The sequence below is a fragment of the Salvelinus alpinus genome, chromosome 28 (assembly GCF_045679555.1).
Source record: "Salvelinus alpinus chromosome 28, SLU_Salpinus.1, whole genome shotgun sequence".
NCBI lineage: Eukaryota > Metazoa > Chordata > Actinopteri > Salmoniformes > Salmonidae > Salvelinus > Salvelinus alpinus.
The window spans coordinates 8,383,562-8,409,863 of NC_092113.1; the positions used below are offsets into that span (position 1 = coordinate 8,383,562).

The 26,302-nt window shown below is 40.9% G+C and overlaps 2 protein-coding genes and 1 long non-coding RNA gene across 3 annotated transcripts; 2 read left to right on the forward strand and 1 right to left on the reverse strand.

The window, feature by feature from the left end:
- Positions 1–1,132: 1,132 nt before the first annotated feature.
- On the forward strand, positions 1,133–4,790 carry LOC139557090 (cytochrome c oxidase subunit NDUFA4-like). Its single transcript, XM_071371452.1, has 4 exons — positions 1,133–1,413; positions 3,009–3,094; positions 3,436–3,496; positions 4,083–4,790. Exons 1-4 carry the CDS (start codon positions 1,372–1,374, stop codon positions 4,137–4,139), a joined length of 246 nt encoding a protein of 81 aa, XP_071227553.1. The 5' UTR covers positions 1,133–1,371; the 3' UTR covers positions 4,140–4,790.
- Positions 4,791–16,251: 11,461 nt separating this feature from the next.
- On the reverse strand, positions 16,252–25,886 carry LOC139557091 (neurexophilin-2-like). Its single transcript, XM_071371453.1, has 2 exons — positions 25,486–25,886; positions 16,252–18,794 (listed from the first exon to the last, which is right to left on the reverse strand). The coding sequence occupies exons 1-2, from the start codon at positions 25,537–25,539 to the stop codon at positions 18,009–18,011; spliced, it is 840 nt and encodes a 279-aa protein (XP_071227554.1). The 5' UTR covers positions 25,540–25,886; the 3' UTR covers positions 16,252–18,008.
- On the forward strand, positions 23,092–24,828 carry LOC139557092 (uncharacterized). The gene is made up of 2 exons (XR_011671335.1): positions 23,092–23,886; positions 24,218–24,828. It is a non-coding gene; the product is annotated as an uncharacterized lncRNA (long non-coding RNA).
- Positions 25,887–26,302: the final 416 nt, after the last annotated feature.

The following is a 26,302-nucleotide window of genomic DNA, read 5'->3' on the forward strand; positions in this document are numbered from 1 at the left end:
ATGTGAACACTAAGCAAGGGTTGTGGAGACTTTCACTAGGCACTAACTATGGACTATGTTTTCATACATTTGTTTAGTTAAGTTGATTTATAAGCATTTTTTGAATGGCAAGATAAATATTTTTCAATAAATAGGAATCAGTGAAATGTGCCTGAAAAACCAAGATATGACATTGTTCAACGTATTTGGGTGATGTGAATAAAACGGGTTGAGAGCAACATTGGGTATTACAGTACTAATTGTGTGTTGAATAAGCTATTATTTACACCACAGCTTAGGTATTAACCAGCTATAAAGAGTGTTTTTGTTGACTATTTCAATGTTTCTATTACCGCAGAGAGGGAAACGCCGCAATGGCCCTAAGAGCAGCAGGAAGTGTGTTTCTGGTTCTCTTGCCTGTGGCAAGTAACAGCTTTTTATGAGTACATACTCTCTCTCTCTCTTATAATGATCTCTCGTCTCTTAAGTATTTCTCTTAGGTAATGTTTAATTTTTGTTTTAAACTTTGTACACACACACAGAGTGAGGAAGTAGCATCATCGGTCGTATGACCTAAAGCATGACAGAGGTAAGTATTATGGATCCCCCTGTGTAATCAGCTTTATCAGCTGGTCATTGTTTACAGGGACACTATTGACAAAGAGCATGTAAGAATGCTCACATTTCTATGCCTCCATTCTCTTTTTTTTTTAAATCAAAATTGTTTAATCAATTTGCTCTAAACCCCAGTTGATGGGCTAGTACATGCTCAATATGTCCCAAGAGGTCAGATATAGTACGAGGACAAGATGACATCTACACATTCCTCAATTCCTTAACCCTGCGAGCCCATCCCGGGCAGAGAACGCAACAGGTCCTAATCTTGGATACCAAAAAGCTTGTTTGAGGCTGTCTTTATAACGCGGCCACAATGTTTTTAATTTCAAATGACTTGTTAAAATGTATATAATAATCTTGGAATTAATATAACAATCAAAAAGTAGAGCAACAGCAAATGCCTGTTTTTGAGGTTTGTCCCAAATGACAAGTTGATACTGAGGTTTAGCCTATATCTTATAAAACAACAACGGGAATTTTGTAATTTGAATTTCATGCTCGTTTTATAATTGAAATGTAGATCAGGAATTTAATCATTGAAGTCACAAGTGTGTCCCGAAGTTGATGGGTCTATTGATCCCCTGGCCACTAGCCTGTATGTAAATCACCCTTGGAGTTTGATCAGCAACACGTGACAACGGAGTGCCCTCCAAACGAGTTTATAAGATCAGTGGTTGAGGCAAGTGGATGGTTTGGGAATCACTGCTAATATTGGTTAGTCACAATTAATATAATCATTTTGACCTTTATAATAAAGAGCAACTGCAATCAAAAATGATTAGAATAGCGATGGAATACGCAAAGAAGCATCCAGGGGTAAGAATACCTACTTATTTTTGTTCTATGGTTTATTGCCTCAAGTGACTTAGTCGTCTATAATATTGCATGACAATTCCTTCTGTCAGTGTGTATGTGCTACCAGTTGTTGCTCAATTAAATTATACAATGACTTAATTGCAGTTTACAACATCTGTTATTCACACAGACCGACTGTCATTTATGTACTTGAAATGAAAAGTTACTTCTCTAAATAGGCCTCACTACTGAATGGGCTAAATAGCCTCACTTTGTCCTCTTGTCTTCACGTTGTTGGTGAATGTTTTGTTTAAAAGAGGGGCACAAAACTGGCTATTCGCTTATGTGTAGTGACCGTGAGATTTAAAGACTGGAGATATGACCGAAATAGTTTTAAAAAACTACCATCTCATAGGCTGCATTAGCCTAGAGGTCCTCAACGCAGATCAGCAAGGATTTACATCGGGTTTCTGTCAAAATGGGAGCTTAGAAACAAACTCGAAAACCCCAGGGATCACAGGAGGTTGGTGGAATGGTATCAAACAGGATGCCATTCCATTTGCTTCGTTCCAGACATGAACCGTGCTCCCCTCAGCAGCCTCCACTGCCAGGGATGCAAGTTAGCCTAACCACCTTGTACAGAAGGATCAACATTTTGACTGCGCCATAGGATTCGCTACCAGTGTCACGTCTGAGTATAGGCTAGACAGGGCAAACTAGGTCTGAATTTATTTGGCTACATTCACGCAGGCTTACTAAAGTTATACCAACTTTTTGAAAAGGCAACAGACACGCTTTTTGGTAATGAACTTTTACAACTAATTGTATCTAACGCTGTTGTGCATTATGGTTTCAGTTCCTCTTTATTTAAAGCGCCATCATTAGGCCATGTGTGCTAACTGAAGGCAAGTGAACATTAAGGAAAGCTAGAAAAACTCAAGACATTAGATTTAAGTCAATACAGTTTATCAACGGACTACATTCAGGGCTGCCCAATTCTGGTCCTGGAAACTGAAAAACTTATTTTTTTTGTTGCTACGTGGTAGTTAATTACACTCACCTGGTGTCCCAGGTCTGAATTAGTCCCTGACTAGAAGGGTATGAAAACCAGAAGTGTTTCGGCCTTTCAGGGTCGGATTTGGGTAGCCCTGAGTCATAGCTATTTACACTTGGTCTATAGCAGGGATGGCAACTCCAGTACTCGGGGCCTGATTGTTGACACTTTCGCACCACACCTGTCTCTAATCATCGACTAATCATGATCTTCAGTTTAGAATACAATTTGTTTAATTAGGTGTTTTAGCTAAGGCTGCGTGGGGGAAATGTATGACACCAATCGGCCCCCTAGGACTGGAGTTGCCCACCCATATAATATGAAAAGGAAGTTCCATATGAGTCTCCCTGAAAAGGACAGACACAGTAGCATCATGTGTGTGTGACCTAAGGCATGACAGAGCAAAGTCTATTATGGATCCCGCCATGTGTAATCAGCTTGATTAGCTGGTCATTGTTTACTGGAACACTGTATTGACAAAAGTTATCTACGAATGCTCAGATTTCTTTGCCTCGTGAATGTCATGCTCATGTTATCTCCTTCTCTTCTTACCCTCTCATAGCTCATCCCCCAATTCTTCGTTGTCTTGTTGGGAGTAGGAGGAGCCTCCATGTATTTGTTCCGTCTTGCAAATGGGCCCCATGTTAAGTAAGACTCATTCACCCTTACACTCCATTCTCTTTTGACTCAATATTGGTTAATCAATTTCTTAATACTATCAAATCAAAACATAGTAGTGGATCCCCTTTTGCATCGTAACGCCTTGGCTAAATCAGTTCATGATTGACTGCTCTTGGTAATCCCACCTCTTGTGCAGTTCTAGGGCATCAATTTCCAATTCACTACTAATGGCCTGTACCACTGTTGTAAGTGTTTGAAAACTGCATGGCTAATGAATAGTTGATCGCAGGCAGACTAATACAGTTCCCTCTGATCCCATTTGTATCTGTCCTACTTCGGCCTGCTTTGACTATTGTGTCACTGTACAGCTGGAATAAGAAGAACAACCCTGAGCCCTGGAATAAACTTGACCCTACCTACCAGTACAAGGTACAGTACTGTTAACACTCTAGCACACTTTAGCTCCACAAAGTGAATGAATCCCCATCTTAATCGATTCTTGTTTCACAAGACAACAGTGTAATAGTAATGCAGCCAATCAATAGTACCAGTCAATAATATATTTCTGATCAATATAAGTAGCCAATAGCATTACTGTGCTTGCCTGGATCATAGAAAATGAATAGAACAGACTTGGAAGCTCTAACCATGGCATTTGACTGGTAAACTCATGAGTACACTCGCAATGGCTGCCTGGTATTTTGATAGAACATTCCAAAATCCCATTGAAATTATTGTATCAACTGATGCTGGATGGCCATGGTAATGTAGAATGTTCATTCAAATGATCCTAACTGAATGTATTTTTAATAATGTTAGTTGAGTTGACAAATCACAGCACAGATTGAAGGGTACACGTTCTGATTTTACTTCCTGGCATGGGTACGCTCAAAACTGCTGCCAGTCCACCCATTATGCCTTATTTGACTTGAATGGCGCCACCCTTTCTTTCTTTCTATTCATTCTTATTTTTATGGCCTGGATTACATAAATCCTGCCATATTTTCTTCCCCAGTTTGTGGCCATAAACACAGACTACAAGAAACTGAAGAAGGAGGGACCTCAATTCTGAGTATCTTTCCTCCTGTCCTAATGGCACAAGGTCCAGCCCACCTTACTGCAGTCAATGTAAAAAGCCTTCAGTCATACTGTGCCTATCAAACATGTGCATAGCAGCAGTAACACACATGTTAAACTGCTGTTGTAGTGGAAAAATAAAGTTAACGAAATGTGAACGTTGAAGGCCAGTGCTGAAGATCCGTCTAGCGACTTGCTGACGCCAGCCTGGCATGTTGATTCAAAATTGTCTTGTTTGATTTGTTTCAATATTTCAAAAAAGAGCTGTGAATTTTGATAACGTTATATTGTACTGTATGAGTTATGGATTTTTCCGTTACAGGGAAACTGTTATTCTGTCCGTTTTGATGTGGGGTGACTAGTTTAGAGAATGTTTTATGCCTTTGAATTAAATGTTTTGGGCCATGCAAAGTGATGTTAATTATAGACGTAGGCCTACTGATATTTGCCGCTCTGGAAAGAATAAAAGTTTGGTTGAAACCTATGTTAATGGAGACATTGTAAATCAAGCTCCTGACAAACTCCAGTTGTATGCTTTTAGACTTACTATTTAGTATTGGTTTTACATTGAAGACTTCTAATATGTAGCCTCTGACATTTGTATTTTATTGCTTAACTGTAATAAACCTGATTACTATTAATTTGATATGTAGCCTACTGTAGTCCTCATATTTCAGTATTGTTTTTAGTAGTTAAATACACTACACACAGCATAAATGCCTGGCTTCTACTGTGCCTTCTCTGATGTACTAAATGAGTCTAATGATAGAAATATGATCGTCAGGACCAGCTCAAGAGAACGCTCTCCTTAGACAAATGTAGGTGTACTTAGTATTTTGAGTGGTGATGCAAGCAAGGCTCGCTACCTTTGCTTGGCAATTTACATTTCCTCCTTTTAATGAGTTGAGATCTGTCGGACATTTCTACCTGACCCAATTAAAGCGCCCTTGGCCCAGCTGAGCAAATTAAAGGCCGATTCCACCAACTCCATGGGCCTTTATACAATTTCTGTCTGGTAACAAGCCTTTTTGTGGGGAGAAACTTTCTAATTGGCTGGACCTGGCTCACCAGTGGGCGGGCCTATGTCCAGTCATGTGAAATCCATAGATTAGGGCCTAATGAATTTATTTCAATTGACTTATTTCCCTGTAACTCAGTAAAGTCGTTTAAATTGTTGCGTTTACATATTTGTTCAGTATAGATCAAAGCTGTATCAATGTCTTGGAAGATCACTTAATGATTCATTCCCACTGGGCACAGACATCAATTTAACATCTATTCAATTTCATTTAAATTATGTAGAAACAACGTGAGATTCAACCAGTGTGTGCCCAGTGGGTTAGTATTTTACGTAACCAAATATAACAGTATAGTATAATGACACTATTACACCAAAAACACCATGGAATTTCTTATGAGATTTTAGGATGATGAGCTGAATAGTAAAACAAAATATAATGTGTCCAAAACTCAACAGCGCCACTGGACTTTGATCAAATATATATAAATATATTACAGGAAGGCTATAGGCTATAATTAGCCCACAAAACAGTAATTCAAGAAGATCTAAATGCATATTCCAATTAAAATGATTGAGATCAAATGATTGGCCTGCTTCACTGGTAAAATGAAGAATTATCCTATTTGTTCATGATTGAGCGTGATGATGCCTTGGCCTCTTTTGAAATTAGGTTAGCCCAACTTCGTGTTTGTCTTTGACGGTATTAAAAATATAAATGTTTCCGGAGACAATATGTGTGGGCATAGGCAGACGTTGCATTTTATGCATGGGATGTGCTGTGAAATGTGTCGTATTCTCTAAAAAGGAAAAGTTCCTGGAGGCACCTTTTTAGGGGTTCCTCAGATTGCGACACCAGCGGAACCCCTAAAGGTGCCTCCTGGAACCTTTTCCCTGATGAACCTTTTAAAAAGGTTCCTCATCTTTCTAGGGTTTTACGGTTCCTGTAGGAACCTTTTTATGTCCCATGTTTTATATTAATAATACAAATAACATTGAGTGGCAAACTTGGAAAGTCACAAATTCATTTTATTGACTGAAAGTTAGAAATCCAAATATGCAATCAATCAATAAAAACACTTATTATCAAGTATACTAATCAAAATCCCCATCTTACTGATAAAAAAAAAAGCTGTTTAGATACATGAAAAATATTTCACAAGGTCAATAATTAAACTCATAGGCATGTAGAGACACTAACAAAGCATTCGCACTTTCTAAGTGGTTTATAATTTGAGTTATTTGGCTCTTACAACTGATCTCGCATTACTTTGTGCTCTGGTCTCCCTTATCCCTCTCTGCAGCAAAAAGTCTGCCATTCAACATTTGTTGGTAATTTACCTCCCTCATCAATTCCCACAACATGCATAGCGTGTTGCACAGTGTAGTCCTTTTCACTAATGCTGCATACTAAATATAAAAAAAGAAATGGACCCCCATTGCCACTCCCAATCCCATGGAGTTGTCCTCAGGCTCCTTAGTGAGTAGCTCCTCTCCATCTAGGAAGACTTGGACGGGGCTCTCATCCACAAAGGGATTCCCATCTATTATTATGGTAGGTGATGGGAACTTGAACCAAATAAGATTAAGGTTACTTAAGTCATTTTCAAACAGTAAGTTAACAAATGAGCCCACCTTACACAGTATTACTTGTAACTTTGCATTTATTTCTTTATTTGTCTGCTGGGAAATACATACCCTGTCTCTGACATACAGACAGACGTATGGTACAGCCCACTTGGATCTTCTTTGAGGAGGAGCAAAATGGCTGCAGTGACCTTGACACCTTCAATTGGAGGGTGTGTAATAAAAAGGCTGGATTAGAATCAATAGAATTAGAATGGCTGCATACTGTAAAGGGTACATGCCAAATGTAATGACGGATTATTGGGACCTAGGTTAGCGGAGCAGACTTAGTCAATTACATTCCTAGAGATTGTCTCATGCTGCTGGAAATGTAATGGAATAAACAATTTGAGAAGAAAATATCCAAGCCAGCACATTATGGTCTAGGTAGGCACAATGTGGTGTACAAAGGTTATTAGTGTGTTGATTAATGTGAGTAGGAAAATGGAAGAATTCTTACATATAAGTGTGGTCTCTCAACAAGGAGTACTTCTGAATGAGCGCTGTGCAGACACCTATGTATATTTGGGTAGTGGACTACCTAAAGCAAAATGGAAACGTACAAGACTACCTTTAGACTAACAATTAGGTTTGGAATACAAATTACGTTGATTGATGGCGTTGATTATTATCAAGTAAAAGTTGAGTATGGCTATGCTATTAGCTGCAGTGATTATGACAATACATTATGGAGAGGGAGAGTATGGAGGACATAGGAGTAACCAAACACAATAATTACACTGTAAATACATTAATTCACCATTCAGTTAGTATTGGAAAATATAAAGAAATAACACAGAACACACTATAATCACACTTCAAATACATCAGAAGACTTTACAGAGGCTAACCTGTTTGTTGATCCAAAGTGAGCTTTAAATATTATCTTGCTTTGGTCTGAACTGCAGAGGACAGAACAGGACACCCCAATACACCAACCTGAAAGACAAATTAGAAACAAACAACTTAAACATGAGTATTCAAAATCAAATGTATCTAACTAATCTGATCTGTTTAATTTATTCTTATTTTTGTCAAGTTGAACATAACTTCCATTGGGTCATCTCTCTGTGTGTGTGTGTGTGTGTGTCTATTTTGCCTGTTTGTGGAGGTTGATACATTTCTCTATACATTTCCAAGCATTATGGGTTATTGTGTGTAAATGTATTTAATACATTTTAGAATGAACTCGCCACCACTTAACTGGACAGGGGCAGGATGGAAAGAGAGAAAGTGTATCATGGATTGTAAATCTTTTAGTCAAGTTTACAATCCTGGGTTGCAAGTTTAACATAACCTAGATTGGGTCATCTGTGTCTCTGTGTGTGTGTTTTACCTGTTTGTGGAGATGGACTTTTTCTATCAAAGCAGGCCACCTTTAAAAGCACTTCATGGCTACCCACGTGAGTGTTGCTGGGCAGTAGTCATTTAGGCAGGTTACCTACATTTTCTTGGGCACAGGGACTATGGTGGTCTGCTTGAAATGTAGTTATTCAGTGGCGACCTGTCATTCAGGGCAGGTGGAGCAGAGCCCCACCTGTTTTGAACCCCACATTTTTGCAAAAAATGGGCTTGCCTGTTTTTTTATGTTATTTTGGTATTAATACGTGTCATATCAGTTTGCAAATAATGTAAAAATAATATATCATTAAGTTAATAAAGCCGCATACGAACATGGTCTCTTTTTTGTTTTCTTCAGTAAGGCAGCGCCAGAAGGCAGTTTTTTCAGGCTAGCTCAGTGCTTTCTGTGGTGGGGCAATACAGCAGAAAATGTCAGTGAAGACACTTGCCAATTGGTCTGCGCATGTTCTGAGTATATGTCCTGGTAATTCGTCTTGCCCCTCAGCCTTGTAAATGATGACCTGTTTAAAGGTCTTGCTCACATTGGCTACGGAGAGCGTGATCACACAGTTGTCCGGAACAGCTGGTGCTCTCATTAATGCTGCAGTGTTGCTTGCATCGAAGCCAGGATAGGTTCATGTCACTGGGCAGCTCGCAGCTGGCTTTCCCTTTGTAATCTGTAATAGTTTGCAAGCCCTGCCACATCCAACGAGCGTCAGAGCTGGTGTAGTAGGATTACATTTTAGTACTGTGTTGACGTTTTGCCTGTTTGATGGTTCGTCTGAGGGCATAGCGGGATTTCTTATAAGCGTCCGGATTAGTGTCCCGCTCCTTTAAAGCTCTAAACTTTAGCTCGGTGGGGATGTTCCCTGTAATCCATGGCTTCTGGTTGGTATATGTACAGTACCAGTCAAAAGATGAAATCATGTAGTAACCACACAAGTGTTGTACAAATGAAAATATATTTGAGATTCTTCAAAGTAGCCACCCTTTGCCTTGATGAGAGCTTTGCACACTCTTGGCCTTCTCTCAGTCAGCTTCATGAGGTGCATTTCAATTAACAGGTGTGCCTTGTTAAAAGTTCATTTGTGGAATTTCTTTCCTTCTTAATGCGTTAGAGCCAATCAGTTGTGTTGTTACAGGGCAGGCGGGTATACATAAATAGCCCTATTGGTAAAAGACCAAGTCCATATAATGGCAAGAACAACTCAAATAAGCAAAGAGAAATGATAGTCCAACATTACTTTAAGACATGCACCTTGTGCTGGGATCAAATGCCACTCTAAAATGTGCAGTTTTGTCACACAACACAATGCCACAAATGTCTCAAGTTTTGAGGGAAAGTATAAATTGGCATGCTGACTGCAGGAATGTCCACCAGAGCTGTTTCCAGAATTTGGCAGTACGTCCAACTGGCTTCACAACTGCAGATCATGTGTAACCACGCCAGCCCAGGACCTCCACATCTGGCTTTTTCACCTGCGGGATTGTCTGAGACCAGCTGATGAAACTGTGGGTTTGCACAACCAAAGAATTTCTGCACAAACTGTCAGAAACCGTCTCAAGGAAGCTCATCTGCGTGCTTGTCGTCCTCACCAGGTTCTTGACCTGACTGCATTCCGGTGTCATAACTGACTTCAGTGGGCAAATGCTCACCTTCGATGGCAACTGGCACGCTGGAGAAGTGTGCTCTTCACGGATGAATCCCTGTTTCAACTGTACCCAGGCAGATGGCAGACTTCGTATGGCTTCGTGTGAGTGAGTGGTTTGCTAATGTCAACGTTGTGAATAGAGTGCCCTATGGTGGCGGTGGGGTTATGGTATGAGCAGACATAAGCTACGGACAACAAACAGAATTGCATTTTATCGATGGAAATTTAAATACACAGAGATACCGTGACAAGATCCTGAGGCTCATTATCGTGCCATTCATTCGCCGACATCATCTCATGTTTCAGCATAATGCACAGCCCCATGTTGCAAGGATCTGTACACAATTCCTGGGAGCTGAAAATGTCCCAGTTTTTCCATGGCTTGCATACTCACCAGACATGTCACCCATTGAGCATGTTTGTGATGCTCTGGATCAACGTGTACAACAGCTTGTTCCAGTTCCCACCAATATCCAGCAACTTTGCACAGCCATTGAAGAGGAGTGGGACAACATTCCACAGGCCACAATAAACAGCCTAATCAACTTTATCCAAAGAAGATGTGTCACGCTGCATGAGACAAATGGTGGTCACACCAGATACGGACTGGTTTTCTGATCCACGACCCTACCTTTTTTAAAGGTATCTGTGACCAACAGATGCATATCTGTAATACCGTATATGATTTATACTTTTGTTTATTGTAGCTAGCTAGCTAAAGTTGGCTAACATTTGTTAAAACATAGCTACCAAAAATTATAGCTACCACAATTACCAGCTAACTAGCTACAATCTATTGTTTTGCTAGATGATGAAAAACAAAGAGTACAATCAAGATTCTCTGGTCTGTTGAAACCAAAATTGAACTCTTTGGCCTGAATGCCATGCTTCACGTCTGGAGGAAACTTGGCACCATCCCTATGGTGAAGCATGGTGGTGGCAGCATCATGCCGTAGGGACGTTTTTCAGTGGCAGTGACTGGGAGACTAGTCAGGATCGAAGGAAAGATGAATGGAGCAAAGTACAGAGAGGTACTTGATGAAAAGGCTCAGGACCTCAGACTGAGGTGACGGTTCACCTGCCAACAGGATAACGACCCTAAGCACACGGCTAAGACAACGCAGGAGTGGCTTCGAGACAAGTCTCTGAATGTCCTTGAGTGGCCCAGCCAGAGCCCAGACTTGAACCCAATCGAACATCTCTGGAGAGACCTGAAAATAGCTGTGCAGCGACGCTCCCCATCCAACCTGACAGAGCTTGAGAGGATCTGTAGAGAAGAATAGGAGGAACTCCCCAAATACATGTGTGCCAAGCTTGTAGCGTCATACCCAAGAAGACTCGAGGCTGTAATCGCTGCCAAAGGTACTTCAACAAAGTACTGAGTAAAGGTTCTGAATACTTATGTAAATGTGACATTTCCGTTTTTTATGTTTAATCCATTAGCAAAAATGTCTAAACCTGTTTTTGCTTTGTCATTATGGGATATTGCGTGTCGATTGATGAGGGGGAGAAAATGAATTGAATCCATTTTAGAATAAAGATGTAAATTAACAAAATGTGGAAAAGTCAATGGGTCTGAATACTTTCCAAATGCACTGTAATGAATAGACCATGAGACTAGAACATAATGCCCTGATATAACAGTAATAATCACAATAGGCAGCCATAGCCTATATATACTTGAACGGTGGACACCAAGCCTTTCAAATCAAATTATTTTATTTTTATTTGTATTTATTTTCCTTAACCTTCACTTAACTAGGCAAGTCAGTTAAGAACAAATTCTTATTTACAATGACGGCCTACACCGGCGAAACCCGGAAGACGCTGGGCCAATTGTGCGCCGCCCTATGCGACTCCCAATCACGGCCGGTTGTGATACAGCCTGGATACGAACCAAGCTCTGTAGTGACGCCTCAAGCGCTGAGATGCAGTGCCTTAGACTGCTGCGCGACGAAATGCAAGCCAAGTGCAATTTTCTGCTGGGCGCAGGGGATCAAGTATTGTATACTGTATTGTGTGATTTCAATTAAATGATAAATAGACTGATTATAGGGCCTAACTATAGTGCATGGGAGGAGAAGCAAAGGAAACAGTTATATTTCCAATTCCTAAAAATGGTAGACTATTTACATTGATTGGAAATAAATATTGTTTCATACATTTGCCTATTTCCATATATAATAAGAGAGGACTGATTTTCTCAATGTTAATTAACGATTTTCTCTATTATAATTAACGTAGAGTCCCTTTTATTTCTAAACTCGAGTCTCAAGCTAAGCTATTTGATAACCCTGGTAATAGGTCAGTTGTTATATATAGCCTGATACTTATTTCTTTTTTGAATTAACATTTATTTAAATAGGCAAGTCAGTTAAGACCAAATTCCTATTTACAATGACGGTCTAGGAACAGTGGGTTAACTGCCTTGTTCAGGACCAGAATGACAGATTTTTACCTTGTTAGCTCGGATTCAATCTAGCAACCTTTCGGTTACTGTCCCAACGCTCTAACCACTAGGCTACCTGCCACCCCGATACTTGTGAGGCACATCAGAGAATACATTTAATTAACTTGTTTTTTTATTTCACTGGACTGATAATCATGTCTTAGCGGAGGGAGGGAGAGTGTGCGAGTTGAAGTGAGAAGCATGTTTCATGATATCTGAAAGTGTTGAATAAAACATTGTTGTAGTGCTGATCATTGTCTCTTAATGTACTGAAACTGTCTTTAAGGCCCTCGATTAGGTCAATGCAATCAGTGATTGATATAGAGGGGGACTGGAGGCCCTTCATGGCAAAATCACTGATATCAAATAACTTGGAATGTTGTCCAACATCCCTTTCAATACACATTCTCTTGGAAAAATGTTAGTGAGCTTTGTTTGGCCATTTCACTTGTTTTTGCTAGCCAAGTTGACTAGTGAGTATTAGCTAGCTAGCTAACAGTGACTAACCTACACAGTGTAGCCTAGCCTACACAGTGATAGCTGCTGTTTACTGCACATGGTATCAGTGCACATTATTTTGAAATTAAGCTGATTGTTTGTTTTTTACAATATGTTTTTATAGTTTTTTCAATGTAAATAATCAAGCATAATTCAAATTCATTACATATGCCTACATGAAATGGATTTTACGTACAGCACTAGATTTTATGAAAGATGTCGTTGAGTGTCCTGAAAGGCATCTGCAATATAAAATGTATTATTATTACTATTTATTATTAATATGTCAATATATATCCCTTTTGTTTTTCCACCCTCCTCCATACTGTTTACTATGAATTCTATCTGATGGCCAGTGGTTGATTTGGAATGAAATAGGTGCCGGTACTCATTTTGGGTGCATGTACCGTTTATAATTAGATGCAGGATCCCCTCAATAGTTTTGCGCTAATATTCTGTAGGAGGTGGCAGGAAGCCTAGGGGTTAAGAGCGTTCCTCCTGTAAGTCACTATGGATAAGAGCGTACACTAAATGTAAATGTAAAATGAGATGCATGAACTAAAGCGGAAGAAAATTTGAGGTGCCAGTATTTAGTTCTGGTGAGCTCCTGACCAAGGCAAGTACTGTGCTTAGATAAAAAGACAAATAATGTCCCATTTGGAACACTGACAAGTAGAGCATCATTTATATACAGTTGAAGTCGGAAGTTTACATACACTAGGTTGTAAGTCATTAAAATTCGTTTTTCAACCACTCCACAAATTTCTTGTTAACAAACTATAGTTTTGGCAAGTCGGTTAGGACATCTACTTTGTTTATGACACAAGTCTTTTTTCCAACAATTGTTTACAGACAGATTATTTCACTTATAATTCACTGTATCAGTGAAGATGCTGGAGGAAATAGGTACAAAAGTATCTATATCCACAGTAAAACGAGTCCTATATCGACAGAACCTGAATGGCCGCACAGAAAGGAAGAAGCCACTGCTCCAAAACCACCATAAAAAAGCCAGACTACGGTTTGCAACTGCACATGGGGACAAAAATCGTACTTTTTGGAGAAGGTCCTCTGGTCTGATGAAACAAAAATATAACTGTTTGGTCATAATGACCATTGTTATGTTTGGAGGAAAAAGGGGGAGGATTGCAAACCGAAAAACACCATCCCAACCGTGAAGCACGGGGGTGGCAGCATCATGTTGTGGGGGTGTTTGCTGCAGGAGCGACTGGTGCACTTCATAAAATAGATTGCATCATGAGGAAGGAAAATTATATGGATATATTGAAGCAACATCTCAAGACATCAGTCAGGAAGTTAAAGCTTGGTCACAAATGGATCTTCCAAATGGGCAATGACCCCAAGCATACTTCCAAAGTTGTGGCAAAATGGCTTAAGGACAACAAAGTCAAGGTATTGGAGTGGCCATCACAAAGCCTTGACCTCAATCCTATAGAAAAATTGTGGGCAGAACTGAAAAAGCGTGTGCGAGCAAGGAGGCCTACAAACCTCACTCACACCAGCTCTGTCAGGAGAATTGGGCCAAAATTCCCCCAACTTGTGGAAGGCTACCTGAAACGTTTGACCCAAGTTAAACAATTTAAAGGCAATGCTACCAAATACTAATTGAGTGCATGTAAACTTCTGACCCACTGGGAATGTGATGAAATAAATAAAAGCTGAAATAAATCACTCTACTAGTATTCTGACATTTCACATTCTTAAAATAAAGTGGTGATCCTAACTGACCTAAGACAGGGAATTTTTACTAGTATTAAATGTCAGGAATTGTGAAAAACTGAGTTTAAATGTAATTTGCCTAAAGGGGAATGTAAACTTCCGACTTCAACTGTGTGTGTGTGTGTGTGTGTGTGTATATATAAACTCAGCAAAAAAAGAAATGTCCTCTCACTGTCAACTGCATTTATTTTCAGCAAACTTAACATGTGTAAATATTTGTATGAACATAACAAGATTCAACAACTGAGACATAAACTGAACAAGTTCCACAGACATGTGACTAACATAATGGAATAATGTGTCCCTGAACAAAGGAGGGGTCAAAACCAAAAGTAACAGTCATTATCTGGTGTGGCCACCAGCTGCATTAACTACTGCAGTGCGTCTCCTCCTCATGTACTGCATCAGATTTGCCAGTTCTTGCTGTGAGATGTTACCCCACTCTTCCACCAAGGCAACTGCAAATTCCCGGACATTTCTGGGGAGAATGGCCCTAGCCCTGACCCTCCGATCCAACAGGTCCCAGACGTGCTCAATGGGATTGAGATCTGGGCTCTTCGCTGGCCAAGGCAGAACACTGACATTCCTGTCTTGCAGGAAATCACGCACAGAATGAGCAGTATGGCTGGTGGCATAGTCATGCTGGAGGGTCATGTCAGGATGAGCCTGCAGGAAGGGTACCACATGAGGGAGGAGGATGTCTTCCCTGTAACGCACAGCGTTGAGATTGCCTGCAATGACAACAAGCTCAGTCCGATGATGCTGTGACACACCGCCCCAGACCATGACGGACCCTCCACCTCCAAATCGATCCCGCTCCAGAGTACTGGCCTCGGTTAACGCTCATTCCTTCGACGATAAACGCTAATCCGACCATCACCCCTGGTTAGACAAAACCGCGACTCGTCAGTGAAGACCACTTTTTGCCAGTCCTGTCTGGTCCAGCGAAGGTGGGTTTGTGCCCGCTGTTGCCGGTGATGTGGGGGTGTGGACCTGCCTTACAACAGCCCTACAAGCCCCCAGTCCAGCCTCTCTCAGCCTATTGCGGACAGTCTGAGCACTGATGGAGGGATGGTGCGTTCCTGGTGTAACTCGGGCAGTTGTTGTTGCCATCCTGTAGCTGTCCCGCAGGTGTGATGTTCGGATGGACCGATCCTGTGCAGGTGTTGTTACACGTGGTCCTGAAAAAGGGACGTTTCTTTTTTTTGCTGAGTTTGTATACAGTACCAGTCAAAAGTTTGGACACAACTACTCATTCAAGGGTTTTTCTTTATTTTTAATATTTTCTACATTGTAGAAGAAGACATCAAAACTATGAAATAACACATATGGAATCACGAGGTAACAAATAACGTGTTAAACAAATCTAAACATATTTTATCTTTTAGATTCTTCAAAGTAGCCACCCTTTGCCTTGAAGACAGCTTTGCACACTCTTGGCATTCTCTCAACCAACTTAATGAGGAATGCTTTTCCAACCGTCTTGAAGAAGCTCCCACATATGCTGAGCACTTGTTGGCTGCTTTTCCTTCACACTGCGGTCCAACTCATCCAAAAAGCATCTCAATTGGGTTGAGGTCGGGTGATGGTGGATGCCAGGTCATCTGATGCAGCACTCCATCACTCTCCTTCTTAGTCAAATAGCCCTTACACAGCCTGGAGGTGTGTTCTGGGTCAATGTCCTGTTGAAAAGCAAATGACAGTCCCACTAAGCGCAAACCACATGCACGCACGCACACACACACTTGTGATTTAGAAAAACGACATTGAAGAAGCTCCCACATATGCTGAGCACTTGTTGGCTGCTTTTCCTTCACACTGCGGTCCAACTCATCCAAAAAGCATCTCAATTGGGTTGAGGTCGGGTGATGGTGGATGCCAGGTCATCTGATGCAGCACTCCATCACTCTCCTTCTTAGTCAAATAGCCCTTACACAGCCTGGAGGTGTGTTCTGGGTCAATGTCCTGTTGAAAAGCAAATGACAGTCCCACTAAGCGCAAACCACATGCACGCACGCACACACACACTTGTGATTTAGAAAAACGACATTGAAGGAGTTCTTGGCGATTTCGTGATCAGTGATCAAGATTAGGAAACAGATAAACTCATGGCCGTGACATAATATGTCTCTTTTCTTCAAATTGGAACTGGCAACATTCCACCTCAATTATTTTCAGGCTTAAATAGAAAGGGAATGATGTTCCTCAATTATCTTTGGATGAATCATTTTAATGACGGTTACTGAGCTAGAAAGTCTACCACCTATTGACGTGTTCCATAAAAATACATAAATACTCGGATGGACATGCCTGCAGTCAGCATGCCACTTGCACACTAACTCAAAACTTGAGACATCTGTGGCATTGTGTTGTGTGACAAAACTGCACATTTTAGTGTGGCCTTTTATTGTCCCCAGCACAAGGTTCACCTGTGTACTGATCATGCTGTTTAATCAGCTTCTTGATATGCCACACCTGTCAGGTGGATGGATTATCTTGGCAAAAGAAAAATGCTTAATAACAGGGATGAAAACAAATGTGTGCACAAAATTTGAGAGAAATAATGTTTTTGTTCATATGGAACATTTCTGGGATATTTTATTTCAGCTCGTGAAATATGGGACCAACACTTTACATGTTGTTTTCATATTTTTGTTCAGTGTATATATAGTGTATATATAAGATATATATATAGATTAACATCTCAGTAACGGGTGTAATAAACCCAACTACTAACAAGTTGGATTATATTGGAAAAAAGTATGGTATTTATGTTTGTATAGTATACGATTAATCAACCAGTCAATGTACAAACAACACAGGTATTGAAGCAAACAATTCTGAAAATCACCCTGCAATAGAGCACTCTGGGAAATGTGATAACGATGAGTGTGATTTTAAGTGGTTTTGAGCAAACATACATTTGTAATTTACTCAACAAGCTTGTTGAAATTCAGCTAAAACAAACTTCAATGTTAGCTCAAATTATTTTCCTTTTGAAGTCCACTCAACTCACAGACATTAAGCAATTGGTTAGGGTGGCATTTTCTTTGTGTAGATGTGTTGCCTTGGTTGCAATATGTCCCCAAATGAATAGTGAAAAGGTTCATGTAAGGGCCATCACAGATGGGCAATGTGTGACAAAAAAAGCAGACAATTCACACAAACATAATTACAGTAGTAAAAAAGCAGGAATTATTGTTGTGCTAATACCAGCTGGTTTGACATGCACATGGAGCATCACTCCAACCAAGTCAATATTTGACCCCAAATACAGTTTGCAAAATGACTAAATATCACACTTGTTCCCAATAACAACCACTACTTGATCTTCTGTAAATCTTCTACCCTTCAGTGGTGTATTATCAAAATAGTATCCAGGTGCTGATGACTTCCATTCTACCAAGCAAATCTCTCCATCTGAATGTCTGTGTTGGGCCCCCCAAGAGGTTCATCATGACCTGTTCAAAACAAATCCCTTTCTCCAGTGATATAGGAGATGAGGAAAAACATGCTTTAATAACCCGCCTAGTTCATCCACTATCCTCGTCTTCCAAAGTGCTGAAGATCAGCCTGGAAGTTGTAGTCTGGACAGACCTTCTGTGCCAGTTTGTAGTCGGTGCTGAGAAAAAAGATGAATACACAGATGACCTTGAAGGGCTTGGCACAGATCCAAGCGGCGTGAGACTGGGTGTGTTCTGAGTAGCAGGTCTGGGAGGGATCGTAGAGGCATGGCTTTGTTTTCTTGGCTCTGTTGGTCCTCTGGTACTCCACCACGCAGTTGAGGGCCTTCATCTCCTGCTGGTGCTCATTGGGGGTGGACTGCGGCTGACTCTGGAACTGGAGTTTCGGGCGTCCCACATCCTCCCATTCCACGGCTTTGGAGGGAGGAACGATGCTCACCGAGATATTCCCCAGGCGGGATGAGTTGTGGCGGAAGTACACACTGAAGGTGCCGTTGATGTGGTCCACTATCTTACCCGTCACCAGCAGGCTGAACTTGATGGTTTTGATGTTGAGGTAGAAGTTGCCCCAGCCAAAGGTCTTCTTGACCTTGACAGGTGTTTTTATGGGCGGCTTGGATTTGGAGCGAAACTGTGACTGATCCAAGGGGAGGGAGAGGTTCTGTGACCAGCCATATGGGCCAAGAGAGCTATAGCTGGAGGCCTTACGCTTGGTGGATACATGTTTGACTTTCATTACAGCTCCAAGGTTTCCTTCTTCCCCCCTCCTTCCTATTTCATAGGTAAGGGGCTGTGAGGTGTTGTCAACATTTGGGTCGAGGTTCAGATAGTCCAAGGTCTTCCCAGCATCCCCCTCCTGCACCTACGGATAGATGAATGAAGGATAAGTTTTGTATTTTTTCAGTCTGTCTCTCTTTTTGTCTCTAATGAATTGTTGTCAATCTTCACATGCCTGTGGGCTTGATATGGATGTAACCTTAATAAAGTGAAGGTAGAAATATATTGATCAGTTCCCACATGATCCTAAAAATACAATTAAGAGTACATGAGTGTTAATGAGGAATTGACAAAGACATTATTAAAATGATGGGATGATGCCACGAGCTCATGAAAATGTATAAAAAGATAGTTATTCTCATCGATCCATTATCCACTCGAAAAGACATTGGATAGAGTCTCTTTGTTCTTGCCCCGAGCCATTGTGGGCCAGGAGTGTTTAATTGGTAGGTTGATTGTAACATATAGTTGGAGAGTATAGACTGTGCTGCACTAAGTGCTCATGTAAAGTGTGAAGTCCGCTTGGCTCCATGTCCTCTGCTGCAGCCATCTGTTATCTGTTTCATAGTTGTCAGCTACAGAAATATTACAGCAGCCAAGAGCAACACACATGGACGCACACACACACACACACACACACACATTTGTGATTTAGGAAAAAAACATTGAAGGAGTTCTTGGCAGTTTCGTGATCAGTGATCAAGATTAGGAAACAGATAAACTCATGGCCGTGACATAATATGTCTCTTTTCTTCAAATTGGAACTGGCTACATTCCACCTCAATTATTTTCAGGCTTAAATAGAAAGGGAAGGATGTTCCTCAATTATCTTTGGATGAATCATTATAATGACGCTTACTGAGCTAGAAAGTCTACCACCTACTGACGTGTTCCATAAAAATACGTAAATACTAATAAGCACATCAGTCATGAGGATTTTCTATCAATCCAATATTTCTGAGATTAAGTACACAACGGTGGGTTGTAAAGTCTGCTACAGTGTACTATATGCCAAGCCCACGGGACCAATATTATACAGCATAGCATGCTCCCAATCCCATTCATTGATGGCTAATATGATATATCCTTACTATATACCCAGCACATCTCACTGTATATTAGCCTACACATCATCAACGTATAATATAGCTTTAACTACATTTCTTTTCTCTGCATGCCTTCTCATAACTACTCTCCTGTCTGTAATCCACTGTCAAACCAATGATCCATTACAGAACCCTCATCAGGCTAATGAACTCTGAGCCACTGCATTCATCTCCTCCACTAGCTGGGTGGTAAGTCAGCCATGCTCCAGCTCTAATTGGGCAGCACACTCTGACAGTCATGTCCGTGGCTCTCTGTCCGGTTGTCTGTATGTCTGGCCATGGCTGGGTTAGAATACCATCTTACATGGGGAACCTCAGCTCATGGTAATGGGGATGGCAGTGAAAGATGGTGCACGTGTTACACACCACTCCATGGGCAACAATCATTAGTGTACTCACATGATCGTCATGTATGAGAATGGTGCTGGAGGAAAGAAAATAGAGGCTGTTTTTGGTAAATGTATAGGTCATCAGAATGTTGTTAAGGCTCACTGTGGTTCATGCTGAGCCCCCCCCCCCCGAGGAAAGCGCTCAACCTGAGTTGCGCCATAACCGAGTTACACCAACTCTACTGTGAACAATGAACAATATGTTTCTCCATATTGTGTTTGCTGAGCAAATTATCAGTTTAACCCGGCACAGCTGTCAACCCTCAGGATGATGTATACCGTAACGACACATGGAGTTAATTTGCGACCGAAGAGGCCAATTAAATGATAACATTTCTAGTTATTATTGGTGCATGAATTTTAAAAAAAGTGATTAATATAGCATTAATATGGAGACTGTAGATTGCGTAAATTCCGTCTGTCTAATGATCCCAATAAGAGTTTGTGTTCTTCAACTTTTGATATTTTAAATTAATACCTTATTCAGCCAATGCATTTATAACAAATCATGAATTTGCTCAAATGTGGGTAACAGTGTCTTTATTGCTATCATCAGGAGGACTAATTAATGCCGTTACGTAAGTGAACATCTTCAGACCTTACAACTGCATAGACACAAATAGCATTTGGAATTATTTATCACCATGAGATAGTTTGAGGGAACCAGAGTCTTCTGGGGTATGTTGAATATAAGATCATAACTTAGATAAAGAGAAATTAACTTTGAGGAAGTTCTACACTGTAATGGAAAACTGTAAATTTTACTGTAATTTTTTGTTGTATTTTCAACAGTAAAATTCTCAAACGTTTTACTGCAGCATACTGAACATTATGGTGCATTGTGGGAAAATGTTGTCGGTAAGGAAAGATTGCTGTATTTTGAATGGTGCTGTAATTCCACCCCACAGTTTACAGTACCCTACCATATTTTTGGAGCGCCAAAAACCTTTGGACCACTAGTGGGTACATGGTGGTTGTTGTTTTTGGCTCAATAACATATTTTGAGGCGTGCCTTGTAATAGGCTATCTTTGTTGCACCCATGAGTGAGAGCGCTGTAACAATTTAACTCATATCTGGTTATATTTAGTGATGGGCATTCCGGCTCTTTTCAGTGAGCCTGTTCGTTCGGCTCAGCTCACCAAAAAGAGCTGGCTCTTTTGGCTCCCAAACGGCTAACAGTTTGCGATAGTTTGACTATGATTGATGTTAAAACAATTCGAATTAAATTATTTAATGAAATCATACTCTACCTTAACCACAATGTATTTAAAAATGCATTGGTTTGTTATGAAAAATAATGCTATTAAACATTTGCATTTAAAGTATAACTTTTTAATGTATATAAACAAAGTGAATATAAATCTAACCATTCAAAACGAATACAATCTGAACAGCATAATAGAATATTGCACCATATCAAAGAAAAATAACTAACAATGTGCAAAACTGCAGCATCCCACTTAAAACATTGAACTGGTCCCTCTTTTCTCTCTCTTCTTTATTACCATGTTATAACCAGCAGCACACAGCAATGCTGACCATATTTTGCTTTTATGAGAGATTTGCATTCAGAAATGCAAGCTGCCTCACTTTCGAGGGGCTGATGCAGTTCCTTCTCTCAGTAATTATTTGTCCCGTTTTCGAGAAGACCCTCTGAGGGAATGGATGTGGCCACTATGCAGAGTCCCCCTGTCATGACTTTAGTAAGCCGTGGGTAGACAGAGGCCTTGTTCTTCCACCAGCTCAGAGGATCTGCAGATCTTTGGAGGAGGAGCTCCTCCAAATAGGATCGGACCTCCATTATGGCATCTGCTGAGGGATTCCTTCGTGCTGCATCCCCAGTTGCTCTCCCGTCAAACAGCATCCAAACAGCAGACATTTGTGGCACTACTGCTGGTGCTTCTGCTCCATCTGCTTCCTCTTCTTCCTGTTGCCCTGGTGCCTGGGCCAGCTGACTGCTGGGGCTGTCCCTCCCTGCTACTGAGGTTATTCTTTGAAGAGCCTCATCAATCGCTCTGGCATCACTGAAGGCTAACTTCTTAAACCTGGGGTCAAGTACAGCGGTTCTGATAGCACATATTCCATTCTGTGGAACGTTCTGTCCATTGATGAACATAGGGGTGTCCATCAACTCTGTCACATGTCCTGTGGTTACATTTGCTTCTCTCTGGCGGCTGGCTGTGATTCGCTGCAGACCCTTACATAGGAGTATAATTTTTGAGGCTGTCACATAGCTGAAAAGAGGGAACAGTAACTTATTAGTTCAGGCTCATGTTTTGTCTACTGATACTACATTCTCATCTACTGCTCATATACATATATAATACTGGATTAAATAATGATGTAGTAATAACTGCTTACTGTACCTCTCTCCACTGATCTCCACAGTGACCTGCTCAAAGGGTTCCAAGACTCTGCACACCTCCTCCACCACCTCCCATTCCTCTTGGTTCAGAGCATCAACAGGTGCATTGACAATGGCCAGGGTAGAGATGATGGCATCCTTTGACTCAAGAAACCGCTTCAACATATAAAATGTTGAATTCCACCTTGTAGTGCAGTCTTGTTTAGGACTCAGCTCAGGCATCTCCATCTGGCGTTGTGTAGACTTTCGTTTATCGGCACCTACTGTGCTCCTGTGGAAGTGTTCCACAGCTGCTTTCACTTTGTCCACAGTGGGCTTCATCACCTTCAGAGCATCTCTTATAATCAGGTTGATTGTGTGGGCAAGACATGGATGATGGGTCCATTTTTACATTTTCATGGCTTTGGTTATGTTAGCTGCATTGTCGCTAACACAACAGACCACTTTTCCATCTACTTGCCATAACCTGGCCACTCTCAACAGTTCCTCTGCCAAGTTCTCTGAGGTGTGTCTGTCGCTGAACTCAAAGCAGTCCAGAAGACAGCTAGACATCGAAAAATCTTCAATGAAGTGACATGTAACCGACATGTAAGAAGTGGTTACCCTTGATGTCCAGCAGTCAGTGGTAAGGCAAACTGCAGTAGCTTTTTGGTCTCTTTCCCGCACTGAAGCCTGTGTGCTCTCGTACAGTTGTGGAATACGTGATTTTGAAAGGGTTTTCCTGCTTGGAATTGTGTACAATGGATTTAGACTATTGCTATAATTTCTAAAACCTCTGTCCTCCACGGTCGAAAATGGCTGGACATCGGTGGCAATCATTTTAGCCAATGCAATATCAATTTGACCTTGTTTTGCTACAGACATAGACTTTGGCATAAACTGGTCCATAGAAGACTGCGTTGCTGTGGGTCGCGGAGTAGGCCTACTTGACTGAGTGGATACATCTCCACGTGTGGAGGTGCTGGCTCCACCACTATCACTAGCAGGCCCGCTAGTTTCTCGAAGCTCCACTACAGCTAGCTTTACAGTTGGGTGCACAGTTCGCATATGCCGGTGTAGGGTGTGAGTAGAACCGGCTTTATATGAGATTTTGTTTTGGCAAATTCTACACTGTGCTCTAACATTGTCTACATTATTAAAATGCATCCAAATGCTACTGTGCATCTGACTCATTTTCCAGCTGTTGTTTTCACAGCTGTCCTTCCTCTCTCTCCTCGGCTGCTAAGTGTGTGACTGTGAGTGAGTTGGCTCGGCCCTCCCTCACGCATCTTTGGTTCATTGGTTGACACTGCGTGTCTGATTGACAGGAACAACAGGTGAGGCTGTTAGTCTGAGCAGACAGTCAGAACAAATATGCACTTGAGCATTTGGCCGATATTATTTGATTTATTTTTTCATTCTTTGAATTAGTTAATTCTATTCATTTAAATCTTTTGGTTATTCATATCTTAATTTTTAATATTTTTATAAATATATTCAGCTCTTCTGATATGCGAGCCGGCTCCCAACGTTCACCTACAAGAGCCGGCTCTTAGATCCGACTCGTTCGCGAACGACCTATCACTAGTTATATTCCCCGTCAATTTAACATGTATACAGTCGGGGACAGATTTGAGTGGCAGCATGTTTTAAACCTGTTTTTCCCAGTCCCCAGCACCAATCCTCCAGTCCCGGTCCCAGCATGACTTCCAGTCCTGGCCCCAACACTAGTACCAACCCAGGTTTTCCCGGTCCCAGCCACATCCAGCAACAACCCTGTACACCGCACCGACCTAGCACAACTGTCACCTGCTTTCAGCAACTGCCAGCCCAGACCACCCCCCCCAACCCCCAACAAAAAGACACAGACACATTGTGGACTGACTGACAGACAGATATTTTCTGATTCCTTTTTGATTGATTGATTGCTTCAGTTTTTTTGTTTTTGTTTGATTGGATGACCATTTGGTTTGCCTAATTTGAATTGATAGCTTGTTGTCGGAATTGTTTATTATTTGGCATTTGAAATGAATGATGGATTGAATTTGAACTTGAACATTTTAAACTGTATTAATAAATAAGAAAATGTTGGTCTGTTATGCCCTGTAGATGCTGCCAGTTTGGAAGCCTTTGTTAAGGCCTTTAGAAGTTCAAGTGATATAAAACAGCAAATATTCGTTAATATTCTGTAATATTTGTAAACTAAACACTTTACCAAGCAGCCAACCGGCTTGCACCAATCCCTTGTAAAATAAAATTCTGTGAAATACAAACTAAAATTGACAGTATAATAGTCCATTTTACAGTTGTGTACTGCGTGTCATTACACAGTACATGCTTTGGTACCATATTTATATTACAGGAAGTGTACTGTAATATGAAATACAACATTTTCTTGCCACGAGCTGCCTGTAGGCTACTTTACAATTCACGGTAACCCCTTTACAGTGTACCCATAGCCATTATTCTATGTTATCACCATCAACATATCTCTGCATAGCATACAACCTCCTAACTATCAACCTCTACCATAGAGACAGAGAATGTCTTATCATTGATTTCCATCTGTAGCCTATGGCTTTGTGGTAGTGTGAGGACTGAAATGCTCCCTCTATGTTCAGCAGAATAATTATTCAGATAATCAATATGATCCTGTTGTTTTCTTGCCCCAGGGATGGATTTGTTATATAATGGGAATTTAATATTTTATTTATAGTTATGCTTTCACTCTCCCTCAAATCCGCACCACAATCACAGATTTTTCTCTGCATGTGAATACACAAAATGTAGAAGGCATGAACAGGCACAAAGACAAAACACTTGAGATTTTACAAAAGCCACGTTTACTTAAACTCTCTGTATAGCATTTAGTAGCCGTTTATCTGAAAATTATTGCCAATCCTCATGTGAAAATACTGTCAAATACTGTAGCTTACCGTTGGTAGAAGCCACAGACAGAAGATGGCAAAGCTGATGAATAGTATCCTCATCTCGTCCCTGAATGTCTTATGTCGAACAAATCTGGACACCGTGGCAATCAAAGTCTGAGAGCAATTCACTTGGAAGAAAACTTAGAACACTTCAGACTGATTAAAAAGTAACAGAAAATGTTGTTAGTGGCTTCAATGACACTCTGCTGTGAGATCCATGGCTCTGTGAAAACAGGACAAACTGGGGGGGAAAGATAAAAAAGTGTTTGAGAGATTCACCTTACTGATGATATTAGACAGCCCCTGTGATTTCATTTGTGCTCTCTAGCGCTCCCTCGCACACTCGCTCTCTTTCTCTCTGTGTCATACATTCACACGTCTGTTTGCTTCTCATCATTTGTACAATGAGAGCAAATTAGAACAACTGTGTATATGTGCATAATTTCACTAACCACCTACCCTGCAGAATTTGCATTGTATCGGACTTTCTTTTGAATTTGACCATGGTAAAAATAGACCATGGTCAAAGAATACACATTTTGAGGCTAATGATACTCCATGTAGGCTATATAACTGTAGGCAGAATGTGAGACCATTGAAATCATAAAGACCCTCTCATCACACTGGTCATAAATTCAAGAGAAAATCTGACAGAATGAAGAGTTGCTCTGCTACTGTCTGTCACCAAACCTCCTGGCCCGTTAGAACTCATCCCCAGAGAGGTGACTTCTGCCCCTGGTTCTGCCACAGGGAGGCGGACACAATGATAAGAACTCTCTCCCAGTGGAATATAAAGACAGGAGGCATATAGTGCCAGTATGTG